Genomic DNA, 12,240 nt, shown 5'->3' with positions numbered 1-12,240 from the left:
TTTTATTTGGTACACGTCAACAGTTAACTAAGGTTTCAGTGCCATACATCTCCATCGGTGATGCTCGGATAGCTCCTTCGCTGAAAGCTCGGAACTTGGGGGTTATTTTTGATTCATCGATGACACTTCAGCCACACATCAACAATATTGTTCGTTTATCATCATATCACATCAGGAATATAGGTAAGATTCGCAAGTACTTGGACAAAAGTGCCACTGAAAAGGTCATTCATGCATTTGTTACTTCTCGTCTTGACAACGGCAATGCTCTTCTCTACAATCTTCCTAACAACCAGATTTCCCAAATTCAACGGCTCCAAAATACTGCTGCCTGCATTGTGACACTGTCTAGAAAATCCTGTTCCATCACCCCCATTCTGAAACAACTACACTGGCTCCCTATCTCTCAACGAATCATCTTCAAGCTGATGCTCATTGTCCACAAAGCTCTAAATGGTAAGGCTCCCCACTATATTTCTGAACTGCTTCAAGTTTACACTCCATCAAGGAATCTTCGATCAAGTTTCATACTTCTCCTCATTGAACCCAAGTCTCGACACTCATGGGGTGACAGGTCTTTTTCTTCAGCCGCGCCATGCATCTGGAACTATCTACCACTTAATCTTTGATATTGTGTTTGTACCGCAAAATTCAAGTCTCTTCTCAAAACTTATCTTATGTCACAGGTTTTCAATGACTAATTTTGTTGTGTCTGTTTTTCTTTGTGTTGTGTTTTTTTTTTTTTTTTTTTTTGGTTTTACTGCGCCTTGAACACCCAGCAGTGTGGATATGTGCGCATTACAAGTCTTATTATTATTATTATTATTATTATTATTAAACAAACACTGCTTACTGCATATAAACGTGCGTTAAAAAGACATGATTACTGTTGCAATTTTTGTCTCAAAAAAGACCAAATTCTCGAAATCACTGAAGAATATTTTAGAGTTTGTAACATGAGACCTTACCGGTTGCTGGACAATGCCAGTAATGGGTAAACACAGTTCCACTTAATAGGAAATTCCACGAGAATGTTCATGCAATGTCATGTGTTTGTGCACGGAAAGTGCGGTTTTACATTGGCCTCATTCATGTCATTGTAATGATTTTGCTGTCAATATTTTTAATAAAAATGTCATTAAGAAGCTGCAAATCCCTTTATTTTCACCCTCAAAGTTTTTGATTAGAAGGGGTAGCTGTCAGCTATGAGTTGGACAACTTCGTGATCTCCCCCATCACAGCCCAACTTCATGCCGTGCACAACGCAAAATCCACGGCACGTGAGCTCGCTCAACCTCATTTTAAAAGAACTCTCTGTAGTAGTAGAGTACTGGGAACATCAAACAGCAAATGTGATTTAAATCAACGTCACAATATTAAACTTTATAAAAAGGGCCCCATTTTTAGTTAAAAGTGTTATTTATTGAAAATATAGCCAATTATGGTCCATCGGTACGAGTCTTCCCATGTCTTTACTGTGTAGCTATCTTTTTCTATAACCACTATACGTGTAGGTCACGTGATCACACGTAAACAGCGCAATCGGTTTACTGGTGGTTGAAGTTGCGAGATAATAATGAAAGAAAAAACACCCTTGTCACATGAAGTTGTGTGCTTTCAGATGCTTGATTTCGAGACCTCAAATTCTAAATCTGAGGTCTCGAAATCAAATTCATTGAAAACTACGTTACTTCGGAGGGAGCCGTTTCTCACAATATTTTATACGTTCAGCAGCTCTCCATTACTCGTTACCAAGTAAGGTTTTATGCTAATAATTATTTCGAGTAATTACCAATAGTGTCCACTGCCTTTAAAAGTGTTATTTATTGAAAATACAGCCGATTATGGTCCATCGGTATGAGTGTTCTCAGGTCTTTACTGTGTAGCATTGTTTTTCTATACCCATCTCAGGTCATGTGATAAACATTGGTAGCGCAATCGATCTATTGCATGACGTGATGCTCGCCTAAAAATATTGAGCAGGCTCAACGTTCTTGAGCACCATTCCGATCAAACCCGTCCGATCCCGGCCATAAAGTTTGTAAACATACCGTAAAAAGTTGCTACTACATCCACTCTGTGTGACAACAGTTTAAGCCCGTTCTGCAACATTTTTCTGAACATACATGTAGTGAAAACAAGTTAGGTATGATGGGGGTATAACAAAGAAAGCCACTAGTACAGCAGAAATTGAGTTCCACGTACATGTGCATTGGCTTTTGATACTGCTGCGGCAAACAAATTAGTTCACTTACCTCATGTTCTGGAATTTCAGACGGTAATCGACAACCAAGGACTGTGGCTGTTAGACTAGCCCAACACCTTGCTGTATTAGCAAGTCGGTACCCACCACCACCAAGTAGTAGAGTTGGTAGTTTCCATGATGTAACATGGTGGATGCATTTACCTAAGCCTGATGATGTTAGATTGAAAGACTGCATTGGATCATCAGCCAGTGTGTCAGCGCCACATTGAACAACAACAGCACTTGGGCAATAACACCTTTTTACATGGTCCACAATCCTAAAGTATCAAAAAAGACATTTTAAGATTGATTAGAAAGTGTATTAAAATGTACCATGAGCATTGGCAATATACTGTAACTTTTTCGTCCTTTGGATGGGACGCCAAAAATTTGTCCCGTGTGTTGTCTAATGCACGTAAAAGATCCCAGTAACACTTTAGGCTGATAAGGAGTAATAAGATCAGAAAGTTACGTACGGGGGAGCAGTTTCATTCCAGCTTTTATATGTGACGGTTAAACAGTTTGAAGATGGAGGAATGCAAGGAATCAGAATTCAAGCAATCGTGGCTCCATGGGTGCTTTCAATTTACAAACTTTGGCAACCTGTAAATTTCAAGATTCTTGTTCTTGTATTTCAAGAGTTAAACTAAATGACCTCTTGAAAACAAGTTTTTTCAATAAGGCAGATATTGTATGACCTGTTTGTTGGATTCATTTTGAAAAAAACTTTGATATTGTGCCAAATTAGACCAGAAATATGTTTTAGCTTGTAATTTGGGTTGTGCTACAATTACATACAGGGGTAATGTAGTTGTTCAAACCAATCCTAAACACAGTGCTTGGTTGTGTTAGGTAAGGTGTCAAGACAAAGGAACATTTCCCATTAAATTTGCATTAAAATTACAAACAGCAAGTGCCACAAGGCACCTCATCAAAACTTTTCCTGGATAACTTGTGGAAAGGTACATGTATTCCCGAAACCGTTTGGGAACAACTGCTGGCTCCCAGTAGATAGCAATCTAATGTGTGCGTGTGGTTTAACCAACATTAAACAAATTGCCCGTAGAACTTTCCTGAAAACTTTTCCTGGAGTTTATACAGAATGCACAATATTTTGTTGAGGGATAACAAATCAGCTCCGGGAAAACTTTTCCACAAGTTATCCGGAAAAAGTTTAGATAAAGTGCCTAACAGGAAACTACCACAGAAGCCATACACATTCTGAGAGATTATTTCTCAGCCTATGTCACAAACTGTTTCTGGCTGCCGACACACTTTCACACGTATCTCAAATAAAAAGAATTTTGCTCAATGAATTTTACCTCATAAACTTGATTCTGCTGTGAGATTTTGGGTACACGCTGGCTTAGTCCATCTTGCTATGATAATGATTGCCAGCGTTCTTAGTAACTAGATATAGTTACTCATGCAGCTATTTATAGTGCTCCTTATAATTGCAAGTCAAGTTTTCAGTCGCACGACCACCACACAACTGCCTTTTAACTGCCCTTACCAAAACATAAATACTGACCTGCAGAATAGACTGAAGTACTGGTTATCCTGAATACCATCTTTCAAAGGAACATTAATGGAATAGAACTTGCCTTTACCAATTCCAATATCATCAATAAAGCCAGTACCTGAATAAAACAAGCACAAACACTAATCAATCAATCATACATACAATGTATACGTCATGCTAGGCAATGACAGTGGTACTGACAAACTTTCAACACAATGAAGAGAATCATTTGTATTGACTTGAACCTACCTGGGCCCAATTTCATTGCTCTGCTCAGAGCCGCATTCTGCGCCGACAATCACTGTTCCTGCCTACAGGGCAGGTGCCGAATCTCTGGGCAAGCTGCTTAAGTGAAGAATGCCTAGCAGTGAGGAGTTCGCATAATTTGCACAAAATTGTCCAAGCTAACCTGTGAAATACATGTATGCTAGACATAAGCGCTGAATTATCTACTAGTAATCGCTGATTCGTTGCCTATGGTTAGCAGAGCCGCAAAATTGGCTGAACTGCAAAAGCTAAGCAGAACAATATTACTTGTACCTACTTATTCTGCACAATAGAGTTTTATTCTTTCATTGAACTGCATTAATTTTATAATCGGTCGACTTCCTTTCAAGGATTTCAGCCATAAAAGCTTGTAAAAGCATGTGGTTTGCACAAGTCACCTTCTACTGTTTCCATGTCGCAAATGACATTCATAAATATTTCTGCGAAGGTCTTTGTAAGCCCCCCCCCCCCCCTCATTACAAATAGAACGGGGAAACCTATAGATAATACTTCGCCCCACTCCTGCAAACACCCAATCTCGCTTGGAAAACTCATTTCCAGTTACCAGTTTGACCGTTTGACCTGTGAGCACTGATCCTTTAATCATCACTGTATCTACACACTTCACAGAAGTTGCATATAATTGAAAAATGTACAGTGAATGATTGTATCAGTTGCTAATCAAAAACCATCATGGGCTACTCAATTTTAGCATTCAGTATGCAAAACGCATGGTCAAAACAATATGCTACATGTATGCAAAGTTGATGGGCAAAATCATTATAAGTTATCACACAAGCACGAGTGGAATAAGGAAAAATGTAGCGCTTCTGCGTCCCTTATCCAACGAGGCCAAAAGCATTGGATATGGGCCCAGACGTGCTGTATTTTTCAGCATTCCATGAGCCTGAGTGTAATAACAAATTTGTCTTCCAGTGCATTAATTAAGTCAATGAGGTTAGGTTATGTTTTTGGTTTTGCACATGCAAAATTTCAAATGTGACTTTTGCACTGACCGTTTGCGGAGCGTGACGCAATATAAAAACTGGGAGTAGGTTATTATACACATAATGAATGTTTAAGAGTGCAATGGTGCGAATATGTTCATGAGTTGAAAGATGGAATGTTCTATTCAACGAGGCGGAGCCGAGTTGAATGGAACACTTCAGCTTTCAACGAATGAAAAACATTCATTATTTGTTTTATATAACATCCAAGTAGATCTTTGTCATTTTGATTGAAAGATACAACTTTCAAAACAAACAATTTCAACTGTAGAAGCCGAATGCTAGTAATTTTACTATGCCTTCTTGCGGTAACACCTGCTGCGTTACCAAAGACACGCACACGCAGTGATGTTTTTACTCAGCTTTTTCGTTCCATCCGAAAAGTACCATTGCCAGCGTGCAATGGTACTTTTTGGATAGAACGAAAAAGCACGGTGAGTGACTCAGCGTGCAATGGTACTTTTATTTGCTATCACGTGACGGACAATCCTCCAATCAAATGGCAAGGATCTGCTTGGGTGTTATATAAAGCTTTTTATATCACACTCCGGTTCAAGCATCTGATTGGAGGATAGCACGTACTGGAAGATAATCTCTGATGTATCCCCCTAAGTCAGCAAGGACTGAGGCATGTCAGCGAGTCTTACAATCATATCTAAGACAGACTGGCATTTGCGTATTATCGAGGCCTACCTTGATCACAAGCAAAGGCCGTTTTCAAAAACACGGCTTTAGCTTTGGATTAGGCTTCAGGATCCGTCATCTCGTCTGAAGCCCTGAGCGCCTATACGCACAAAACGTGCAATTGTCAAAAGATTCGCGGAGCCAAGCTAGCCTGAAGCCGAATCCAAAGACGAAGCCGTCGTTTCGAAAAGGGCCTTATCTGATTATACGAGATGGTGGACTTCTCATAATGGTAGTGTCACTTTGATATGCTGCCAAGTCCACATGCACTCAATATTTAGGGTTCTATGCACCGAATTAGCATTGCAGACCATGGTCTAAATATCAAATGTTTAACAAACTTACCTGGAAAGAATCCTGGACAGTACTTGTGAAAAGAGCATGTCAGAACCTTAGGGGTATAGCAAAATGCATCCTCCACACCTTCAAAAGAATGATAATGGTAATATTAATGGTGGCTTCTAATATACTGTACATGTAGCGCTTTGGTCCCTCACTCAGTGACACTCATGGTGCTTCAACAATTATTCCCATGGTCACTGGGCCATTTTATTTCATTCCTTAAACCATCTCAGCTCAGAATACAGCCTGTACTGCCAAATAAATGTATGTAGCGCACAAAGCTAATTCAATCACATAAACCATCTCTGCTCTCACAGGTAGGCTACCCATTTACCCCTGGGTGATGAGAAGCAGTTATGGATAAATAAAATGTCTTGCCCAAGGATACAAGTGTCATGACCGGGATTCCAACCCACACCCTGCTGACTCAGCCATCACAACTTGAATTCCGTGCTCTAAACCACTATGCCATGCGGAATATTACATATAATTTTTTAATGTTTAAATTTTGTTTTTGTTTTATGCAAGTAAACCCAAACCAAGCTCTTTGTTTGACATTTCAGCAACTCTAATACCCATCTAAAATACTCACCTCAAATACTCAACTCAAGTATCAAACTCTCAAACAAAACTCAAATACTCAACTCAAATACCCAACTGAAATACCCAACTGAAATACCCAACTGAAATACCGACTTAAATACTCAACTCAAGTATCAAACTCTTAAACCAAACTCCATTACCCAACTGAAATATATCCCAACTCTAAAACCAAGATCAAATACACAACTCAAATACCCAACTTTAGATGAGACTTTTTACTTTAGAGCGGTATTCTCAAAACACTTTTTGCTACTTTGCCCTCTTCTCTGTTAAACTTGTTTTCTGGACTGGCTTCTCTGTAGTGGCATTATTGTATTTTTATGCAAGTTTTTATGTGGACGCAAAAAGACATCAATAATAATTACGCATGATTCAATAGAATTTTGGCAAAGTACTGTGAATATGGCTCCTGATAGCAAATCTTGTACAATGTATGTAGCAGGATTGAAATGAACCAACGAGGGCAGGCTTTATATTTACCATCTCCATGATGAAGATCAAGGTCAAGATACAGTACTCGATCAAACTTCTCCCTGAGTTTAAGAATACCAAGAACTACATCATTGACATAGCAGAAACCGCAAGCTTCATCCCTGCAACAAATCAAACATACAATCCGTCACTATTCCAATTACATGTAAGTGAAAGTAATTGGATATATCCAGTCTACATGTAGTTTTGTTACACACCTATTGCTTGTTCTGTGTTCTGGTTGGCTGAAACACGGTCATGACGGGTGAAATATTATAGTCTAGTGATCACGCGCGCATGTTTTGCGGAAATAGTGCCAACCTGGGCATTAGTGTTTTTCATTTTTGACTGGTTACAGCGCCCTCTCTTGATGTGAATCGTGAACTGCAACTAAAAAACTTTCTTTTCTTATTTCACATTTAAGACCGAGGTGTGTTATAAAACACACATTGACTGGCATAATTCGTTAACTAGTGCACGTCCATTCCCCTTGGGCCTGAGTGACCAGAAGAGGGGCCTATAGGTCGCTCTTCTGGACACTCAAAGTCCCTCGGGGGAATAGACGTACACTAGTTACCTCATAATTGCCAGTCAATATGTGTATACTAGTACTTAAATTTTTAGCCTGAGTTTGGGCAGTTGTGATACACTGGCATCGGGAACGATTGTAATACAACAGCATTGGGAAGAAACCAGTGAAGTTTGCAACGATCATAATTTCTGTTGGGACAACTTGTCCTGCAATTCGCTCTGCTCTGTGCCCCAAAAAACTGAGGTCCATTATTGAGGCCTGTTGTAACTTTACACCCATCCAACAGTTTGAGTGGACAATGATAAAAGAAGTTGGAAGGAACAGGGTGGACAACCACAGCAAGATTTATTCTATGTATGGATGTTTTCTGTAATATGTTCTCTTCAGCTGATAAAAACTAGACGAAAATGAATTAGTAGAAAGAAATTTTGCGCTCAATCAGCACACTGGAAAAAGAGAGGAGTTCTTGTGATTGTGACATGCAGTGTCGGCTATAACCTAAGTGAATGTTGTGAGCATGCGTATATGCATTTGTAGGTTATCAGAGGTGAGATATTTTCTGTTAGTACTAGAATTCAAGTGCTTCATTCTCACTAACAGAGAGAGAGACCCCAACATATCTTGCTGATACACAGGAACATGACGTTAAGAACCAGTTTGGGGTCAACACAGAATGACAGCAAGTATTGAAGTACAAAGTGGCTTTGTTTGGAGCACCATTGGCAGTCTGAATATTGTCACTCTTGACAATGTGCAGGGTTCTGCCCAAAATAATTATAGTGGTGGAAAAGCGACTGACATGGTTGTGTGGGGAGGGGGTTGTTGAAGATGCAGGGTCAAAGGTCACTCAGAAATACAAGGAGGGGATGAAGACACAGGGTCGGAAAAAAAGTAAATAACATTTGCATTTTTTGACGATCTCATCGGCTTATCCCCTAATTTCTGCCATTGATAATGCTTTTTTCATCAACAACCATTTTTATGGGTTCGTGATTTGAGGTTCGGCTCTATGAACAATTTCTTTTGCAATGAAATATTTGTGATTGGCGAATCTTAAAACTTTCAACTGACCAAGGTGAAGTGATTACAAATCAATTGGATATTTCTAATCTTCAGAGAGATTTTTACCAAAATATTTACAAGTCCAAAATGGACTCCTGCGGTCTACAAGAAAATAGGTTTTTCAAATGTAAAAATATGCCTATCCTTAATGATGAAGACAGAGGTACATGCGAAGGTGAAATCTCTCTTGGAGAATATTTTAATGCCCTTAACAAAATGCCTAAGAATAAAAGTCCCGGTAATGACGGCCTGTCAAGTGAATGGTATTTGTGTTTTTGGAACTTCATTGGAAAATTTCTGGCTTTTGTTCTAAATACTGGTCTTAATAAAGAGGAAATGTCCTATGTTTTACAAAGATGTGTTTAATTCTTATTATGATTTAATGCAACTTGATAACGTAGGGGTTTACTCACAGTGCGTCTGTGAGAAAACAGTACGCACAAATCAGAAATCCTTTCAATGTGAGGAATGCACTGAACACTTTCACATCAAATGCATTCCCATTACGATTGAATGTTACCATAGACTTTTAAACTTTGATGGAGTAGCTTCATGGACTTGTTATATGTGTGCTCTACCAACATTGGACTTATCATTAGAGTCGTCGGTTATATCTGAAACACTCGGAAACGATATAACCATCGGTACATCATCAAATCCAAGTGGTATAACGGGTATACTGTACAACGCTCGAAGTGTTAAAAATAAACTGATAGAACTTCAAGGAGTAGTCACCTCTCAGAACATCGATGTTATTGGAATAACTGAAACATGGCTGACACCTGATGTTCCGAACTCTGCAATCCTTCAGGACTTTGTCATTGCTCGCAAAGATCGCGGCTCCAGGGGAGGGGGTGTGCTCCTTGCCATGAAACCTGAACTTGATCCTCAACCGTTTCCCTTAAACAATGAAGTTGCTGTGAGTACTCAACTTGAAAGTGTATGGATGACATGTAACATTAGTGCAGAAAGCTGGCTTGTAGGTACGGTTTATCGACCACCAACTGATACCAACTTCACTGAGAAATTTGATGAATTACTCTGGAGTTTGCCCTTGGATAGCTTCTCTGGCCATATAATCATCGGTGACTTTAATATAGATTGGAATTTTGAAAAGAACAATTCTAAGCTGTTTGCTGATTTACAACATATCAGTGATTCAAATGGTCTACATCAACTGGTGAAGGAACAAACTCGCCATAGTTCAACGCTAGACTTGCTTTTTACATCAAGACCTGATCGCGTTCTAGATGTTGATGTGGTGAATGGCCTAGGAAACTCTGATCATGCTGCCGTCTCTTTTAAAATTGCTGGTCGACCTGGACGACTTAAAAAGCTGCTGCGCACATGCTTCATGTACAAAAAAGCCAACGTCGATCATTTAAAACATTCATTATCCGCTGTTCCCTGGAACGCCTTTATTAGCCAGGATATTGATGCATCTTGGTCATCTTTTCTTGATGTGTTTACAGCATGCATCAAAGACAGTGTTCCATCTCGTAGACAAAAGAAACAAACCAAGTCGTGGATCACACCAGAGATTCGAAAACTCATCACACTAAAAAACAGACTTTTTCGTCGTGCAAAAAAGACCGGATGTGACAACCTCTGGACGAGATATAAATCTTTCCGCAATAAACTCAGCAACTCAATTAAACTTGCTCATGCAAATCACATAAATAAGTTACTCCAGTCTAAAGATGGGAAGAAACACTTCTGGTCATTCATCAGGGCACGCTGAGTTGAGCCTGAAGTAAGGTCCTTTAATGTAGACGGACATGAATGTTGGGATACTTCTCGCATTGCTGATGCCTTCAACGTCCATTTTCAAAGTTTTTTCACACGATCTTTAAACCATGAAAACTCCACCAACCTTTGCATTTTGTTAACAAAGAAGATGATACTCAGAAGCAGGTTTAATCAACAAAGGCCTAACTTTCATTCTGTTGTTAATTTAGTAAAATTTAACTATGAATTAGTTAGAAAGATTGCGACAAGCTCAAACACTATGCATAATTAATTATTCATTGTTTCTTGATAAGTTTTTTTTATGTTTTGTCCTCTTTTTTTGGTTTGTATGTTCGTGTTTTGTTTTGAGTGCATATTATGTATGAAATAAAAAAAGTGCTTGCACTTAAAAAAAGAAAAACTAGACATAATTGCATTTGTGCACAAAATGCAGAGCTATTTTCAATTTCTTTTCCCCACATAATTTGAAATTCTCTTTGCATCAAAGTAGTTATGACCAATCCAGCCTATTTAAATAAATAATTTGGATTATACCATGTTCAGATAGCATTTTATGACTTAAAGGTGCAAAAATGAAAAAAATCATAAAAATTCATGTGATGACGTCATCATGACGTCATTTCACATTTCACAAGAACTTGTCAATATCCAACAACCTACCAAGTTTCAACATGATCGCATAATTACTTAATAGGGAGTTATATTAGTTCAAAAAGTGCACCTTTAAGGCCGCGTCACGCGACCCCCGATGACGTCATTGATCTGAAACTTCACACATATGATGGCTGCCTGACAGTTAACGTGTGTGTAAAATCTGAAGTGATTACAAAAAACTTCACCACACACATCTTCAAAAAGTCCATTTTGACGAGTTTTCAACCTGCCGCTAGAGGGCACTGTTGCATTTTGAGACGTCATTGGTATTTTTTTTGAACTGCCCACTCTTGCCAGGCACTAACATCGTTAAAAGCAACTTCATATCTTTTGCCGATTTTGAATTAGAGGGCCACTTCCGGTTTCGACCGGAAGTAGAGGTCATGTGAGGTCACGCACACGAAACAAAATGAAGACCTAATTTATCCCTCCCCAATCCCGCAAACAGAAACCTACGGTCTCTTGTGGCTGATTTGTTATAAATTTTCAAACTTTTACATAAAACACCTTTAAGATGACGTCACGTGACCGGTGATGACGTCATCATGACATCCTTGCTTTAGGATCATCATTGCACCATAACCTTTAATCCCTGAAAGTTTCATTGCAATTGCTTTTTGGGAACTATGCAAAAAATTGCGAGTACTGAAACAGACAAATAAAAAAAAAAAAAATAATAACAACAACTTTAACAAAAACAAGAGCTGTTTCGCTGCGCTTCGCTACGAAACAGCTAATAAAAAAAATAATAAAAAAAACTTTAACAAAAACAAGAGCTGTTTCGCTGCGCTTCGCTACGAAACAGCTAAAAATAAAAACTTTAACAAAAACAAGAGCTGCGCTTCGCTACGAAACAGCTAAAAAAGTTTCTTCTATATGATTCAGAGCTTCAGTGTTTCTGCTTAGCATATTTGTACATGACCTTGAGAATATGACTAGTACTTTATTTGAATACCTTTTAGCATGATGCCATCCTCCACACCAGTTAATAGCGATCTTACTCTCTTCTTGAACCAAAGCCTGTGCTGCTCTTAATGTAGCTCCTGCTGCTAAGCAGACAAAATCAAACACATGGGGAATTGTCGGACAATCATAGCCTGCA

General features: G+C 38.9%; 1 protein-coding gene across 2 annotated transcripts in view; it reads right to left on the bottom strand.

Moving 5' to 3' along the window:
- The window catches only part of LOC117296424 (histone deacetylase 8-like), a 37,615-nt gene that overhangs the window by 10,263 nt on the left and 15,112 nt on the right, over positions 1-12,240 (bottom strand). For both annotated transcript variants that reach the window (XM_033779333.1, XM_033779334.1), the window contains exons 4-8: positions 12,094-12,235; positions 7,151-7,263; positions 6,071-6,148; positions 3,777-3,885; positions 2,256-2,523 (exon numbers count right to left, since the gene is read on the bottom strand). In XM_033779333.1, coding sequence (XP_033635224.1) covers positions 2,256-2,523; positions 3,777-3,885; positions 6,071-6,148; positions 7,151-7,263; positions 12,094-12,235 — 710 coding nt within the window. The remainder of the gene's footprint in view (positions 1-2,255; positions 2,524-3,776; positions 3,886-6,070; positions 6,149-7,150; positions 7,264-12,093; positions 12,236-12,240) is intronic.

Source organism: Asterias rubens, chromosome 11, assembly GCF_902459465.1.
Source record: "Asterias rubens chromosome 11, eAstRub1.3, whole genome shotgun sequence".
NCBI lineage: Eukaryota > Metazoa > Echinodermata > Asteroidea > Forcipulatida > Asteriidae > Asterias > Asterias rubens.
The sequence above is the reverse complement of the archived record's forward strand: the minus strand, read 5'-3'. Positions and strand labels throughout refer to the sequence as shown.